At 38.3% G+C, this 19,103-nt stretch overlaps 1 protein-coding gene across 1 annotated transcript in view; it reads left to right on the top strand.

Moving 5' to 3' along the window:
- LOC136886748 (uncharacterized) overlaps positions 1 to 19,103 on the top strand; it is a 595,319-nt gene that overhangs the window by 474,270 nt on the left and 101,946 nt on the right. Inside the window, exon 9 of the mRNA XM_068230940.1 lies at positions 11,844 to 11,902. Within this exon, the coding sequence (XP_068087041.1) occupies positions 11,844 to 11,902 (59 nt within the window). The remainder of the gene's footprint in view (positions 1 to 11,843; positions 11,903 to 19,103) is intronic.

The raw sequence follows: 19,103 nt of genomic DNA, 5'->3' as shown, positions 1-19,103 counted from the left end.
CTCGCTTCATTTTCTGTCTTCCTCTTAACCTTCTTCTTATTCTCCTCTCCCTAACTTTACAATACTATTATATTTTCCGTGCTGAGGCTGAGGCTGAGGCGCTGGCCTTCTGAATCCAAATACTGGCAGGTTCCTTGATAGGCGATAAGGGATGAAGTGAGATAAAGTGCTATGATATGTTTCTACGGCCAGATTCCCCTCCTGACCCCAACCCCACTTGTGGAGATAACGAAGATGAAATGAAAGATTGTGAATGAAACTGCGTAAGAAGATGAAAGTAACTGGCTGTAGATGTGCTAAATAAATTAATTGATTAATTAATTAAATCCATCCATCCATTATCTAAAGGCTAAGCCTTGTCACTGTAGCCACATCCCACGGTCTTCAGCAGTCCATTCCATCGTTACGTAGGAAGCAAAACCCAGTTGAATGATTATGTTCCTAAGATATGAGAGACGTGGTCTTCCTCTCGACTTCTTCCCTAGGACTTTTCCTCCGAAGACATTCTGGAGAAAGGTGTCATGCCGTAGGACGTGTCCAAGAAATTTAGCTTTCCTCTGCTCTATTGAATAAATTAAGGTCCGTTTCTCATTAACGTCATTCAAGATTTGGATATTAGTCTTTTCTTCTGTCCAACTCGTCCCTGTCAGTCTTCTCCAGAACCACATTTCAGCAGCTTCCAGTATTGATCGTACTTGTTTTCCCAAAGTCCAGGTCTCACAACCGTAAGTAAGCACACTCCAAACAAAGGTTTTTAACAAATTTCTTCCTGGTTTCAATTCCTATGTGCTTATTTAACAATAGATTTTTCCTGCTTTGAAACATTTGTTTTGCCATAGCTATTCTTCTTTTGAATTCTGTCAGGCACTGATTATCATTGGTAATAACTAGAGATGGGAATTATAGGCACGAATAGGTTAGAATGCAAAATGTTTGAACAAGGCGCAAATATTTTCTACCCGCACGACAGGCCTGCAATTAGATTTGCATAAATATTAGCGATCTGAACTATCAGAACCCCTAAAATTTATGCAACTGATCTTACATAGGTGGTGAGCGGCTCGATGAGACTTGCACCTTGTTCAAACACTTTGCATTCTAACCTATTCGTGCCTATAATTCCCATCTCTAGTAATAACACTATCCAGATAACAAAATTCTTTTACCTGATCTATTTTTTTCACAGCCTAATTTATTGTTTGTTTTCAATTTAGTCTTCTTTTGAACGATCATCATTTTTGTTTTCTTTGTGTTTATTTTTAGCCTGAACTTCTCTAATGTGTTTTTAGTATACCGAGCATCCAAGTCATTGTGTGCTCTGAATCAGCTATCAATGCAATATCATCTGCAAAGCGAATACTTTGAAGTTGTTTGCCATTAAAATTGATCCCTTTGGTTTGTTCTTTTACTGTTCTAATAGCGAATTCTATGAAAATATTCAACAGATAAGGTGATAAGGGACAGACTTGCCGCACTCCTCTTCTTATTCTTTCTTCTCTTGTCCTTCCATTGATATTCATTTCTGTGCCATTGGCTCTATACAGGTTAAAAAGCAAACATCTGTCCTTCCAATCAAGACTCAGCGTTCTCAGAGTTTGAAATAATAACTTCCAGTCAACCTTGTCGAATGCTTTCTCTAAATCCGCGAAAGTTACCTACGTTTTCCTGTTAACTTCCAGTTTTCTCTCCAGGATATGACGCAGAGCTAGAATTGCTTCTCTAGTACCCTTACCTACTCTGAAGCCATATTGGTCGTCATCTAATTTCTGTTCAATTTTCGATCTTTAAGTATTGTCAGTAGGACTTTAGAAGCATGGGATACAATGGCTATTGTTCTGTAAACTAAACAGTTCTTGGCATTTCCTTTCTTTGGGAGTGTTATTGTCCGGCTCTTTATGAAATCAGGTGGTATGATCCCTTCTTCATAGCAGTTTGTAATGATATCAAACAATCTCTCTTTCATGATGTCTCCACAGCTCTTTAGGAGCTCTGCTGAAATGTTATCAACATCTACGGCTTTTTTATCCTTTAATAAGTGTAGATCCATATTAAACTCACTTTCTGTAATTGGTGGTCCTTTCCTGTCTACCTCAGTAAGACTCTCATCCTCTGCATAATCCCGAATGTTATATATTTCCTGACCTTCATATAGATCTTCAACATATTGCTTCCAGCGGTCACCTACTTCCTCATTTTCAAAAAGAATCTTTCCTGCTTTGTTGCAAACCACATTACTTCTAGTCAATGTCCTCGCCAATTTCATTGATCCAGCTCTCTTTTGCTAAGCGACGCTTGTCTGTTATTAAGTATTTTAATGCTCTATATTGTTCAAAATCTCTGCTTCTCATTTTGTTCCCTCTTCAATGAGATCTAAAATTTCTTGAGTCATCCAAGGCTTGTTTGGTTCCAATTTTCTTTTACCTAATATTCCTGAAGAGGCTCCCATTAAGCTGTTCTTGGCATTTTCCCATCCATTACTTTCACTGCTCAGTTGATTATTTTTCTCTTTGAATTTTGAAGCCAAATCTGCAATTTTTAAGTTATTCAAATACCATTTCTTTGAACCGTACGCTTTATGTTTTCTGAATCTAATACTGCACTTCGCTGCAACTAATATATGATCGCTGTCTACATCAACCCCTGGGTAACTGTGACCGGTAAGCACTTGGTTTCTGTATCTCTGTCTTACTATTATGTAATCTAACAGATGTATTCTACTATCTCCAGGAGCCTTCCATGAATAACGTCGTCTTTTGTGAACATCAAGCATGCATTAGTTATTAATAGTTCATGTTGTTCACAAAACTCGAGAAATTTTTCTCCTCTCGAGTTTGTTTCGCCAAGTCCGAATTTACCAGTATGTTTAAGATCCTCATGACTACCAACTGAAGCATTGAAGTCTCCCATTAAGATAATATTAGCTTTGGTGTCTACTAACTCAAAGAGTTCTTGAATACAATCATACATTTCTTCTGCAATATCGTCTTCACTGTCTGTGGTTGGAAAATATACTTGAATAATGACTACGTCAACAGGGTCAGCTTTTATCGTAACTATCATAATCCTGTCACTGATATGAAGGGTATTCATCAAATTTTTACACCATTTACCTTTTAGGATTATTGCTACTCCATTCATTCCACCTTTATCATTTCCGGTGTGTATTACCCTGAAATTCCCTTATTGAAAGTCTCCATTTCCTGCCCATCTAGTTTCACATACACCAAGCACATCTACGTCTTTCTTCATCATTGAGTTCTTTACTTCTTCCAATTTTGAAAGCTTGTGTTCTCACATTCCATATACCTAAGTTGAACTTACTCTTCTCTTTGCAAGGATTTCGCACGACGACGACCGGAGAGGCCTTGCTACTGTTTCCACTCCTGCCGAATCTTGGCTTCCGACTTCCATGATTAGTAACTACAATTCTATTACCGCAACTTGGCATGGCTGCTATACAAGGGATATCCCTAGGATCTTTAATGTAGTGGTTTCCCGTTGCCTTCTGCATCCTAATCTCGTTGACCAGATCAAGCCAGTTCATCCGCCTTTAGGGATGATTTCTCATCCCAAGGACAACAGGGTGCCCTGGACCTCTACCTGCTTATCCGCCCTCCGAGGAGGCCGTTGGCACTTGGTAGAAGGTGACCACTTATACCGGTGGTCACTCGGTAGACGCAGTTTAATGTCATGTCCGGGACAAAATTAATTAAATAGGTAAATTACATTAATACGTAAATAATAGATGGATAGATGAATGTATGGAGAAAAATAAAAACATGATTAAATGAAAAAGTATGTGTATGGACGAATAAATAAATAAATAAATAAATAAAGTACTAATAAATAATAATGACAAAGTAAATAATTAAATAAATCTATTAATTGGAACTGCCCTAGCATTTTCCTGGAGGTGAATATGGGAAACTCCGGACCATTCTGAGGACAGCCGACAGTGGGATTCGAATCCAACATCTACCGAACGCAAGCTCTCAACTTCGCGGCTTTAACCTCACAGCCTACTACTCATAGGGTGCTTGAATTTTATGTACCACCCTTAAATTGACGTCTCTTCCTCAATAAGAACCATTATATTTATTTTCAAGTTGGGTAATTTTAAAATGACCATGCTGTTTATTAATTCTTTCCATTAGTGAGCGATGTTACTTTGCTCATTGAACTACAATTATCAGAAATGCAACGGGTGACACTGCTAACGTTAGCGCCCGCTCCGCAATATCGTGTGGCAAGGCACTGTTATGACATCAGAGGACACTGGGTCGTGGCCGCCTGATCAAGGAGACATGTGACCTTTGACGGCCTGTCTGTCAGTACAATATCAGATTATTTTTTTCTTGATCTGTCAGATTGTACTTTCCTGTCCCAGCACAATTTCGACCTCTGGATATCGCAAACCGGTTGCACAATATATTTATAATCGATTGTGATGTATGGAGAATGACACATCTGGGAAGGTCGTGTGATTATCTATCTGAATAACAGTGGACGTTTAGGACTATCAATTTAAAATATTCCATCTCGCCCTAAAACTGGCACAGAAAACTGGAAACGTTTCCACAACTGAGGAAAAAATATTTAGATACCGAGTCGCTAGTCGGGAAGTGGCTTCATTATTTTTTCGGTCTGATGTTTTTACCTCCCGATGAAGTTGGCGAGGTTTTACAGATGTGTTATCGATAGCTCCAACTAACAATGTGTCATTTGCTGACTACATGTGCGAAAGTTACATTGATCCGCATGCAGTGTATCCTCCTGACATCTGGGCTGCTGAACCTATCGCTCATTCTAGAACAAACAACGTATGAGAATCCTTACACAGTGATTATTTGAGCCCGGGTGTTTAGGCGGCAATAGAACAAAACGCAAACTATCTGGTAGGGACAAAAGCCCGTTCGTAATACGCCTGGGAGGTATGCATCGCCACTTGACGCTGTAGACGGATAAGTTGCTGCCTTAACTCCTAGCCATTCCAGTGCAAGGCCACCTGTGTTACCACTACTGAAGAGCGGGTTGTGGACTTCCCAGGCTGAATATTCGTGCTGTATGTCCCCACTAGATAATTTGACTAGTAGGAAGTGTCATCTAGCCTGCTCTTCTGTAATGTAGAGAGGGAGTAACATAAATTCTAGGGGTTCTAATATATTTTTTAAATTATTATTAACAAATACATCGCAAATGGGAAATATCCCAGTGGTAATGATCACTTAGAGTGGTGTAATAATAAAGTAAAGTTAACAAATTACCCAACAATAACAAACAACAAGAGTTCAACAAGCAATTCTATGGAAAGAACATATTATAAGAAATACTACTGTGTACACATTCTAAATATTTGTAAGTATTTCCAGTGCTTAACACTAAGGCTTACAATACTATAGGTTGAACTTACTGATAGCTTAACCCTTTCAGACCGAGTACGCACAATTGTGCCGGTTCGTATTTTGTTTATCCCTGACCGTATTTGATGTTTTTTCGGCGCTAGACCGGACTGCAGTGATTGTGCGGGACACGTGGCGTTTATTTCAATTATTTTTAGTATGCGCTTGACCGCCAGGGCGAAGGAAGAAGAGATTAAAAAGCACAGTTGATCGGCGAGATGGCGAGAAGCAGTAGTGCCAAAAGTAAGTATTTATTTATTGCGTTTATATTAATCTAGAAGCTTTACTGAATAACGGAATATATTCAATGAAGTGTGTACATTGGTTAGTGAACGTAAATTTTGAAGATACATCATCGTATGTGATACAACGAGGTTTTGAATTTTGATACGCACAATTGTGTGGGTCCTTTTTTTCGGATGTTAGTTTTTATTTTGTAAAATAAACTATCAATATGTGTATTGAGGAGCATTTTAGTCAGTTTTTGACATACAAACAAAAATTCACGCCTCCAGTTTTCTTTCAGGTCTGAAAGGGTTAACACTACAAGTGATAACAAAGTAAATTTAAAAACATAACTCCTCAACAAGTACAACAACACAAGTATAAAAATCAATTCCATGGAAAAAGAATATTACAAGAAATACCCATTTAACATAATCCGTGCCCTTAATAATTATGCAAATCTCATAGCAAAACTACTGTATTTTGCGGGTTTGAGTATACTTGTTAGTCGCTTCACTAACTTCGCATTCTAACCTCTTATTTCCTAAATATCTCGTCTCTGGTTATTATTATGATCAGTTCTAAGTCCTACACCCAAATGTGTATCTTTCAGTTCAAGACAAAAGAAAACTAAAAGTGAAGGAAAATTGGTTAATAACCCTCGTGAGGGCAACAAAGGAATTTGAAGCATATAAAACTGAAGAATTAAACCTAATGGAAATTTAAATGTGCTCCACTTTGTTATGCTTCAAATTCGTTTTAAACCTGCAAAATATAACAAAGTTTTGATAATTCTTTTTCTTCTACACTTGGCTTTACGTCGCACCGACACAAATTGGTCTTACGGAGACGATGGGATAGGAAAAGCCTAGGAGTTGGAAAGAAGCGACCGTGGCCTTAATTAACGTACAGCTTCAGCACTTTCCTTGTGTGAAAATGGGGAACCAATGATAATTCTCTTGATTAGACTTTTTAATTCAAGTAATATTTTAGTTATACCAGAGCATCAAATCTGCATAAAATGATAGGAAGAGTGTTGTTTCTGTAAAATGTCCCAAACACTCCATGCAAATGGTACACAGATAGGCGAGATCGTTCCACAGTCCGACATTCACTATTCCAAACTACTCCTTTTCACTGGTGTTATTTCTAGCCCCACACGCTATCTACCTTACCCGGTCTGCAGCATCGGATGATCGGACACTTGCGTGTCACATATCCTCCAGCAGACAATCCATCCAGCGCTTTTCGGTCATCCTCGGAGTCGCCATCCGTCAGGACTAAATTAAGGGACTGAACCAAACATCAATAATCAATTAAAAAGCACATCTTGGTCGCCATTGGAGTGATATTGAGGATATTCGTAATATCTTCATTCCGCAGATGGTCCAGTCGTGTAACACCTGGCGTTCATTTTATCATCCACGTCACGTGAAGGATCTGCTCACGCTTTTCTGTCACAGGCCAACATTCTGTCCCGTGGATTGCTACTGGAGGCAATGACTTTGCGATACACCTTAGATTTTAGGTAGAGAGGACACCTGTGATCACACGCCACTTCGATCATCCAGCAATAACTGTTGCTCAGCGGTCTAGCAACGTATGACCGCCAGATGACAGGTGCGAGTCAAGATACTTAAAATTTGAAGACCTCATCAGCGGGATACCGTGCCGTCTGTCTGGGCGAAGCACTCCATGTGTTTAGTTCTTGTCAGATTGTTCCGTTGTCCAAATTGTCCTGCAGTGTTTTCCACTGGTTGACTGGCTGTGCATGTCTATTCCGAGAACCACTAGGCAACATGTCATCAGCAAACAGTAAAGTCCATGGATGAGGCATTTGTAGATCTGCAGTCAATAAATGTTCATTATCCCAACCACCCTGAGGCAATTATCCCAAACGGTACGCTTTTAGGTGGGGTCGTCCCGAACGTTCAATACTGGGTGCATGATAGATGACAAGATCTTTTTCCAGACACATCCGCTGATGAATGACTTTGGCCACATTGTTTTGTCACTGTGTTTATTACTATTCTTGAATTGATTTTGGATCACGTAGATAAAGCTTTATAATTTCAATTTTCTTTGGCACCAGTACAATATTACTGCATTCTCTTGCTTTCAAATTCTTTATTTCCATCCGTCCAACGTTGCTTCTTCTTGGCCACTGTTTCTGGTTTTTGGAACCCCTCAAATGTCAGTGTCTTGTTTATGAATGTGTCTCTGTCGTTCATGTCTTTTTTTCCATTATGTTCATTTCCTGCAGATCCTTTTTTGGTGGTAATAAATTATTTTTTCGTACGAGATGCCTTTTCTATTGGATCTGTTAAAAATTGTTTAACATTGTTTTAGTGTTCCTGCCATCGCACATTCTCGAAACGTAATCCACCATTTTCATACTACGCCTGATATCTTGCAACATGATTGGTACAATTCTTTGTTTGTGCTTAATCGGTGTCAGCACATTTTCCGGATCCGACGATTTTTCTTCCTTCTCAATTTTTCCGATGTCTTTCGTAGTTGTTAATACTAGGCATCCACAGTCCTTCGTTTGGTAATACACATGTGTGACTTATTTTCATAAAACTCTTTGCTATTAGTTTGCGCAATAAATCTCACCAGCACCACTAATTTCTAATAAATATGAATTTCTAAAATGATTCCATTTTAAATAGAGACGAGAATTCCCTTAACACTATGAAAGAATCAAGTTAATAAAGAATAATTTGCTATACACTTCTGTGACACACGGGTGAACTCACGAGAATAAAATGCCAGCACATTCATTACTGTAGTGTATTGAATGTAACATGATAGCGGAATTGAAAATTTAAAGTATTCATATAAACGCGTGTTTGATTATTTAAATTGTTCACTACCCTGTAGAGAATTCTATCTACTCCCAATGCCTTCCTTCTCTTTTTGTGTGAGTTAACTTTTGTTTGCTTATATTTAGAATTTAAATAATAATTGTCTGGCGTGGAATATAACGTTTCTAATAGTGACACAATTGTATGGGATTTCATAACGTACCCAATTCACTGTAGTGAGATAAAGAAGTTATATTCGCCATTTTTTGTACGGAAGCCGAATCATGCAGTTAAATTAAATTTCTATTTCACAAGAATATACCGTAATAATAAAGACGAGAGCGAGTCAACTGAATATGCTGTCAATTTATTTTATTGAGCTATAAAGTGATATATAAATGTATAATTTCTCTACTTACTCTCTGTTACGTTCATTGCAAGTCATTCATCTGCTTATAAAATGCATTGATTCCTCTACAAAGACGCTCATGTTTGTCTGCACAGTTACTCATGCATCGCCATCTTCATCCGAACGGAGCATGACTTATATTCAATAGGGGCGATGTCCGGTGAATATGGTGGAAGTGAAAGACACTCAAATTGGAGTATAGGGACACCCATTGTCATTTTGTTTCTGTCACGAACATGCTTCTCCATACTGAATCCTTAAAGGCTCTTAACTGTACTGCCAACTATCAGAACCGTGACGCGCATTACGAATATTTATGATGCACTTCTCACTTCCTCACAATAGTTACAATAAACAAGTTTTGCATTTCTTAATGATTGGGTAATTCCACCTTTACAATACTGTACAATTTGTATTCATTTTTTCTATTTAAAAAGGGACATGTTTCGTCAATCTCATATGAGACATCTTTAGCCTTGATACAATTATAGTAAAAAAAGCACTTAATATTCCTGACAGCAACCTTAACTCATCTCAGGAATTGTTCACGTCTTATACCCCTTCCTATTTCTTTATTTTTACATTAATGCTCAGAGTCCTCAATATATGGAATCACGTGGTTTGTCCAGCACAACGCATCCAATATATTATGGAAATTCCACGTAGATGAAATAAGCTCCGTTCTACTGCAGACACACGTACTTCAAAATATCAATAAGCCTGTGACGAATTCAATTAGCCCCATAATAATACAATATTATTGTATTCGGAACATTGTTACTCTAATATTGGACTTTTTAATTTTATAAATCCAATGGAACTTATAATTTTCAGCAGTCTATTTTCATGACATAGTATCTTCATAACAAGTTATTTTAACAATGTGAACTTCCTTCAGTTATTTTTATGCATGATTTTACTGAATCATATTCACTCCTATAAGTCATTGTTTTAGATTATCAGAAAGATTGTGTGTTTTCTACTATAATTGTATCAAGACTAAAGATGTCTCATATAAGAGAGACGAAACAAGTCCCTTTTTAAATATGAAAAAGGAATAAATATTGTATAGTATTGTACAGGTGGAATTACCCAACAATTAAGAACTCCTAATTTATTACGGTTTAAAATACGGACAAACTATGAAATTAATTTCTTGTGATAGTTGAATAAATATAAGAATTATGTGTTTCAATAAGTTTTTCGGTTGCAAGAGTTTCCACACCGTCGACAAAGTGAACGACGAATCAGAAATCGTTTCCTTGGCAGGTGACAGACTTCTACGGCGAGGGTCCTACGCTGCGACAATGTTTGAATAAACATGAAATTATGTAGAATAGTAAATGAAGGTATGTAGAATAGAATAAAAATAGAATTAACCAATAATGGTATGTACTTGTTCTTAGGTAAAGTAGCTGAAGGTACGTGGAATAGAATAAAAAGGAAAGCAATTAACAAATAATATGCAGTTGTTCATATTTTATTGACAAACGGTCCTTAATTAAAAATAGCCTTTGTATATTCAAATATGATGTATTCGCTTAAGGACTGTAACAATATAACCATTAGTACTCTATATAATTATTCTGACACGAAGGTGTAACGGTCTTTACGAACGTAAAATGTTGATGACCAATGAACCACTTCATAATATACAGAAACCTCGCCATTGGATGACCAAATATATACATCAGCCGTTCATATGTTGTGCGTCATGCATCCATAATTAATTTGTATAATCTAGCGTAAATTTACATTGCACACGAATTACAAAAGTACCCCTCACCAATGTATTAATGGAGTGCTATAAATGAATATCATTTCTAATGCATCCCGGAGTATCATAATAAAAATATAAACCAGAAGTATTGTACGCTGCTGAAACATTGGATCTAACAAGCATAGGATTGCTAGAACATTTACAGAAGAAGAAAAGGAAGATTCTAAGGCCTATAAATGTTAGTGCAGGATGGAGACTGAGACAACAAAGTGATTTCATAGGAGAAATTTCCAAACGATGACCAGTGTCATCTAATTTTTCTTCGGGGAGAACTCTACAGTGTTTTTCTTTTCTTTCTTCTTTACGCTGAATACTTCCACTTTCCTGAAATTTGTTATAAAGATTACGGATTGTTTAACGATTTGGAACGTTTGTACTTTCTTGAAACCGTCATTAAATTTCACGAGCTGACTGAGTTAACACATATGAATCGTAAATAAATATACGCTGTTACGTCGGAAAACGTAGGGACTAACTGCAAAAGAACAAAACACACATGCACACTTAGGAACAGGTGAAATACCGACTGTGATATCGCACACATGTATAAGGTCAGCTGGAAGGGATAAAAAAAACACAGACTGGGGTCAAGAAACAAAACATGTATTGGCATACGGTGCCATCCCCCTCATGCTCGCGGCGAACGAGGGGGAAAATCGCCCAATAGGGGAAAGAAAGCGCGCCGGAGTAAAGTATATCTGATCACTCTGTATTTCAGAAGATAATAATAACAACGGCGTGTGGCCTTCGGAAACGCCTGGTGCAGGTCTTCCGAGTTGACACCTTCTAGGCGACCTGCACATCTGTTAGAGTGAATTTTAGTGCTGAAGATGGAACACACACACCCAGCCCCCAAGCCATTGGAATTAAACAATGAAGGACTCAGCTGGGAATCGAACTCGGAAATCCTTGGACCAAAGGCCAGCACGCTAACCATTTAGCTATGCAGTCGGACATTACAGAAGAAAAGACGTGATATGAAAAGCCGTATATTAAATAAATAAATCAAGAAAAGTAATATCTCCTTAATGAAAGTAGTATTCGCATCCGTCCTCTCATATCTTATTCCTAAATATGCAATCCCACATCTTAACTGAGTTATCTCCTCCATTCAGATCACTGTGAATGTATTAGCATAAGGAACAAATGATTTGTTAAATAGTTTTGTTGTAACTCGTGTCTCCACAATAAAGTGTTTCAAATGGCTCTGCTGTATCTTTCAGGTATGTCTTCACAATCGTCAGCTACCTCATTGGAGTCTTCATCTTTGCTACCATAGTAGGTGAGTCTTAAGTTAATAAAAAATTGAATTTACTATTTTATTTCAGCTGGTAAGTTTCGAAACCTTGCTCGTGAGATTTTGAGCCGAATCTGCTCCTCCTGGCTAAATTCTACGATGCGCTGAAGGGAAATCCCACTTAAGGATCCTTCCTTTTTTAAATATATGTATCTTATTTTTTAATAATGGTGAGTTTTATAGCCTACAGTCCAGGTATCGTACGGCAGATTTCTACACCTCTCTTAACTGATGTGGCAGTCATTTTGAATACTTCTTTCGTACCTAAAAGTTCTGATGCAAAATACGAAACAGACAGTTTCTTATGTGTCGATAATTCCTTCACAGCCCCATATCGGTGTTCTTTCTCAGTATCCATCCTTAATAGTATATATAGTAGCGGATCATGCCGATTTGGAGTTGCAGACTGAAATCTCACCTTAGAAAGTATTTCTTCATGCTAATGAATTGTTTCTTGGTCCGACTCTTTGGCTGAATGGTCAGCGTTGATGCCTTCAGTTTAGAAGGTCCCGGGTTCAATTCCACGTCGGGTCGGGGTTTTAAATCGCGTGTGCTTAATTCTTCTGATTGAGGGACTGGATTTTAGTTTTCATTCCGACATCCTCCTCTTGACATTCATACAACAGCACAGAAACACGCAGTAGTCATTAAATCCGTCCACATAAGGTTGGCGGCAGGAAGGGCATCCGGCCGTGAAACAGTCCGACACAGTTCGGACCTGCGACCTCACAGGTGTGGGAAAAGCGGTAGAAGAAGAATGAATAAATGAATGAATTAATTGTTTCTTGGCATGTTCAATTCTAGATGTTATCTGTCGTTTGGATTCACAATGATCGCTCCGCATGCTGCACAAATATTTGAAGAAGGATACTTGCTCAACTATATTACCATTTATTGTTAGATCTTTAGACAAAGGCTTTTTGAAGTTGTTGGCAACGTGTAGCATACAATCGTACGCCTCAAACTAAACGTTTAGGACAGGAATGATGTTCATGAAATAAGCAGGTGTCCTTAAACTTTTGGAAGGACCTATAAGCGTGTATACAATCTTATATGAAATCTTACCTTATAAAAGATGCTGGAAGTGTTGTCCTTGCTGGGTTATACAAGCATTGTATCTGGTGACCACATTCTGACTGGGACGAGTGAGTTCTGCCACTGTAAAGTTTTCTTTCAGTTCCTCCAATGTGTGAGGATTTGTTCGATACACTTTTTCTTTCAGTTTACTCCACAAGTAAAATTCACACACTGGTAGATCTGGAGAATGAGTGGGAAATAGACCAGCACTGATCATTCTGTCCGAACTGTGAGAAGGGAATCTTCTGCTGTATGAGCAGTTTGAAACCCCCCCCCCCCCACGCAATTTTTCTTTTTCAGTTAACTGATCGAAGAACGACGTCAAAATGTCATCTTGGTACCCCTCTGCATACACTGTCATCTCGAAAAAACTGTGCCCAATTGTTCGTCTTGCAATAACAGCACACCAAACACCAATCTTGCTATCATAATGAGGGAATTCATAAACACCATTGGAGTTATGACTGCTCAAACGACCATCAAGGTGAAACCAGAACTTTTACATGCGAAAAATACGGTTTTGCAATGATAACTGTCTCACCCTATTAACAGCTCAGATTCATACTGGCGAATCATGCTTGCCAGGTCGAACACGTGCAGGCTGCTTGCAAGGTCAAGAACTATGAGCGCGGCTCCCATACTGCAGCCGCCGTAGCCCAGAGTACAAACACCGTGAAGTCGGTCTGGTTTTAAAAGAGAGACCCTATACTCGGCATTATTCACACATGCCATAGCTCCTTGCGCTCACCGCTCTCATTTGTGTATTTCAATTTCTCTGGTATATCGCTCATTCATGCTGGAAAATTAGGCTTATGTCCCAAACCTTGTATAAAGTGTATTCAGGACGAAGATCAGTCAAACTGTACGAACTACATAGGAAAAGTTCATCCAAGCCAGAGTATTGAAGGAGTTTAGGTTGCATAGCGTTAAAAAGATAATAGTTCGTTTAGTTAACTTATAAAGTAGTTAACTCTCCCTACCTTTAGTCCGAGAGAGTGTGGGAGTTGTCACGCCAGCCTCGCTCCTGAGAGAGCGACAAGATTCATATTGATCCAGCATGAGGAATGTTTGATGTCACCTAGCTCAGTAATTGTCGCTAACGCCCACGAACCAATAAGAGAGGTTTTATTGTCGGCTACTTGCTCCTTTATCGACTATTACGCTGCCCTGCCATATTGGCGTTTTTCCTTTATTTATTTGCCTACGGATATAGGAGCTATGCAGCCATCGTAACTCCACAGTATTGGACAAGCAATGCAAACATTATGTCATTCTCCTTGGAAAGAATGGAGAAATAAATTTAAGAACGGTCTAACTACGACAAAGCGTAAAATTATGCAGTTTCCTCAATTGTACAGAAATTTGAAGGGCTAAATGGACCGGAAAGGTTTCAAATCTTGAGTCTTGAATAGCTTTATCGAAATAAAACTTCGAAATAACTTCCGGAATATATTCTCGTACTTCGTTATGTTTTATTTACCTAAAATTCGCAGTGTTTTAGCCGTCAGTGAATGGAGAGTGTCCGATGTTCTGATCAGCATTCTAAATTTATCCCTGTTGAATTCTAGGTCTTTTCGAATCAGTTTCGTCCATTTAGCATTTGTTGAAGATTGTTTCCGCTATGTTTTGTATATTTTGATAAATTTCCATTTTATTGCTTTATTTCCACAAATATGTACATTTCCTTATAGCCAGGACTTTTCTAAATGATTCTTTTTTCTAATATTTCAAGCTTATCTAATCTATAATCGAATCGATCTTTGGAGAAAGGAACTTACTTTTTCGTATTTTTACGAATTATTATTAATTTGACCAAGACGCATTGTCCTGTGTTGAACGAAATTATGATCATCGAATTCTAAGGTCAGAAAAGTCGTACTAAATTTCATCATCATTATCATGGCAACGAAGACGGCTATGACATTTTTATTACAAGAGAAACAGGGGTGTACCCCGCATAGAGAAACAAATCTTCTGCGTACCACTCTTTAAACAATGGATATATCACTCAATAAAACCTGGAATAGTAACTGCCTACACTCTTATAAAAGATTGCGTTAGTCTTTCCTTTAACCTGGTATAAAAATTAGATGCGGTACCGGAATTTCCAAAGACTTTAAACACAATGTTCAAAGAAAAAAAAACCGGGCGAGTTGGCCGTGCGCGTAGAGGCGCGCGGCTGTGAGCTGGCATCCGGGAGATAGTAGGTTCGAATCCCACTATCGGCAGCCCTGAAGATGGTTTTCCGTGGTTTCCCATTTTCACACCAGGCAAATGCTGGGGCAGTACCTTAATTAAGGTCACGGCCGCTTCCTTCCAACTCCTAGGCCCTTCCTATCCTATCGTCGCCATAAGACCTATCTGTGTCGGTGCGACGTTAGCAAAGAAGGAAAAGTGAAGATGAACAAAAATAAAATTGAAGATATTCGGAAATTGAATAGGAGCACAATTTTTACGAGGAGGTACTGAAGTGATTTTATTTGCATCGTATCAGAAGCAGCGTTACATATAAAGATGTATTTAAAATGTTTATAGAAAATAAATAAAAGAAACTGTTCACTAAAGGCTCGTATAGTGGTGCACCAAAAATCAGCAGCGTCGAATGTTTTCCTTGTATCTTTCTCAGTACATGTGGCAGGACAAAGATGACAATCTAGCAGATGGACTGTAGTCTGCACTCCACCACAGTCGCACAAAACAGAATCACCGAATATCCCCACTTGTGCAGATTGGTCTTGCACCTAGTAACACCTGAGCGCAGCCCATTTAGAGATCTCCAAGTCGTCCAGTACTCCATTATTTCCAGCTGATAATTCTTCACAAAGTGTTTACCATCGTCCAAGACAGGCATCGTCAATCGAGAGCGAAATGCCTTCGGAGCCAGTTTGCTCCCCGCTCTTGAGGAACGAGAGCAGTTTAGTGAGCAAGTAGGGGAAGTGCATGACGTAGTACGTACTGAAGGTCAGTGGCACAAAGATATAGCACATATTTCTGCACAGGTTAAATTGCGACACGATACGCGTGAACTCATGTGAGGTGACAGTAGTATGTTCCCGCCTTTATCCTCACACCACACGACGTTCAAGCCTAGTTGGTAACATGTTTCATTTACTATGAAAGAAAGTTCAGCACAGCGTAGGCCATCGACGCCAACAAGTTTCAAACCTTCTTGTGAAGATGAGTACTTGATACTTAAAAAAAACACGCAAAATGTTTAATATGTAATAAAATATTGAATCACATTAAACAATTTAATCTGCAGCACCGTTGTTCCTTATGTCATGCCAAACAAGTATGATAAATATGACGGCCGAGAAAGGATAGCGTTACTAGGAAAACTTAAAAATACCACAATTGAGGATGTATGTACATTTCATATTATCCTAATCAAGTTGTTTATGTTATAATGTTTCATAATTCCTCACAGGTGATTTATTTATGTTCCGGTATGTATTTCATTGCTGTGGTTCAGATGGTAACATTTCCGAGCGGCAAGTACAGTACCGCCACGGTATGCAACCCGCCTGACTGCTGCTCTCTTGTCACGTGACTGACAGCCGTCTAGAGCGGAGCAAGTAACACCGGCTCCCTAGAGCAACTGCGTGATGACTTCTGGTCCAAGATACTCAACACTAGCTCGCTACAAAGTGAGTCTTGCTTGCTGCTGTGTTCCTTCAAGTTCCTGTATAGTCTTCAAGAAACTTTTGCGTGAACTTAACCGTGATGGTGCTGGCGGGAGTCAATACAGTGGATGAGCGAGTTTGGGATTTTAATGATGCGGTATTCTCCTTACGGGCTGCTACCTCACGTCGGACATCAGGAGGTGCAATGCCAGCAAGATAGTACAATTTTTCTTCGCGAAGGTTGTATATCACTTTCAGATTTTATATCCGGATATTTCCTTGGCAACGGACTGGGAAATTTCCTAGACGGCTGGTTCTTTTATACCAGAAAAATTTTCATTATGAGATCAAATCAACGGCACTTTTCAGAGCCAACCCCAACTGTAATATCTATTAACATGGAAGTCAAAAGAACAGTGAGGATTCAGTCGTCTTGTGAAGTGATCTGACATGGTTTTGAAACAGGACTTTTCTTTGAATACACGTAGTATCGTAACCATATTTAAATTTTTAATGTTGAAAAAATTTCTTACCATCCTAAGTATCCATACTATGAAAAACCTAAAATTAACCAATTTCCTCAACTGTGCCGAAAGTTGAAGGGATAAAGGGTCCGGAAGTGTTTCAAATTGTGAGTCCTGGATAGCTCTATCAAATTTAAAAACAAATTTCGAAAATCGCCTCCGGCCTTAATGTAATTCCGGAAAAACAACTTAAAATCGCTTGTTCCTTTACTCATTTTCTTGTTGATTCAAATCCCAGCCAAATTAACTTAAGGTAAATCCGGGACAGATGCCGCCCCGGTAGAGTTGCCGCATACATTGTAGCTAAAGGTTCCCATCGTTACAGCTAGATGGCAATATGTGTGGTTTTTCAGTTTCTAAGGAAGAACTACTGTCTGCGAGTGTGACGAAATTTGCTCGTATATTACGCCAATTATAGCCGATATCATGAGGCGAGTACATGTTTCCCCCTGACAAAGTTTTTGCGTGTATTAATTTATTGTATATTAAGTTGGCTTCAAATGCTTAAATCAGACGTTTTTAGTACAGTAGACGTCAGAAACATAACTGTAGTTGAGAGTAAGCTAATTTTGGGTCATGATAGCCTTGAGGTATGAAAACAGGAGGGTGCGGCGTCTCTCCCTGATAGTTGGCCTTCGGGCTGAGCAGCGGTCGCTGTGCAGGCCAGAGCCATTTCACGGGTGTTAAGTGCCGTGGGGTTTTATATAACACAGTGAAGAATCCATTGCACATGCACATTTATAGTAAATCGAAATTAAAATGTGATTTTAATGTTGTAAATTATCAGATAGATTTTTTCCATTGAATGATTATATTATGTGGATATAATTGTCTTGTAGCACGTTCTAGTGTTCGGTTATATTAAAGTTGAAGAAATTGGCTTAAATTTGATTTTGTCATTAATTATTTTACTCGCGGCATCTCTCCCGAGCAAAGTCGGCATCTATACCGGGATCCAGGGAGAGACGCCGCAGATATAACAATTCCTTTGTTCCCTCCTTTCTCCCATTTACCTTCAATTGCCAATATTTTGTTCATCTCTGATCAAATGTACATGTTTTCAAATTATGCTCGATGAATTTGCAACAATTTTTAAAGTAAATATACCGAGATATAACAAAAGACATAAAAAGTGCGGCAACTCTCCCGGAATTACCCTATTTACATAATTCTTTCGTTTGATTTTTGAAAACTGTCCACACCGGATGCAGTTATTAAGGGGCTTAAACAGTGCAATGACTCACGTTAGTACTCGTAGTGGTAGAAAAAAAAAAGGAAACTGCTAATCTAATCGACCGGATAACGATCATTAAGAAAAGTATTGTAATTTTTAGGAATAAATATATTCTCATACTTGATTATATTTTATTCCTCTAAACTTCGTAGCTCATATCCCTAGGACTTTTAACATTTAGTTACTTGCCTGTGTATTTTTATCAATAAATATAACGGTGGGGTATTAAAAACATGTTTTTCACAACTAAACTACCTGAAAAATGTTAAATTCCGACGGTGACAGGAAAAAGGCATTATTTTAATTGAAAAATAATTATTTCTCTAATCCCTCACTAATTATATCGGTTCTCTTAAGTGCTTAATAATCGCAGTTGGTCATATATCAAATGGTTTAAAAACGAATTTGTTCAGCGCAGTATTTTATTCTTAGTTCAGTTTTTGTTTCTTGTGAAAACTTAAAAAAAGGACATAGTTCGTTTCTTACAGCGACGTATTCAATTTAATACTACGCATTCGCTCGCATGTAGACATTTCCGTTTCACGACTGTAATATAGTGGCTTATTTTAAGTCTTTTCTCCTTCTTCTGTAGCACCGCACACAAATCACATCACACTTTAGGTTGGATACAGGCACTTGTTCGTGCGAACACACGACATTCTCTACAAGTCTATGAGTTTTATATGTATTTGACACAAAAAGCAACAATTTAGACGAAATTACATAAA

The sequence above is a fragment of the Anabrus simplex genome, chromosome X, assembly GCF_040414725.1.
Source record: "Anabrus simplex isolate iqAnaSimp1 chromosome X, ASM4041472v1, whole genome shotgun sequence".
NCBI lineage: Eukaryota > Metazoa > Arthropoda > Insecta > Orthoptera > Tettigoniidae > Anabrus > Anabrus simplex.
Note: the sequence above shows the minus strand (reverse complement) of the source record. Positions and strands in the feature narration are given on the sequence as shown.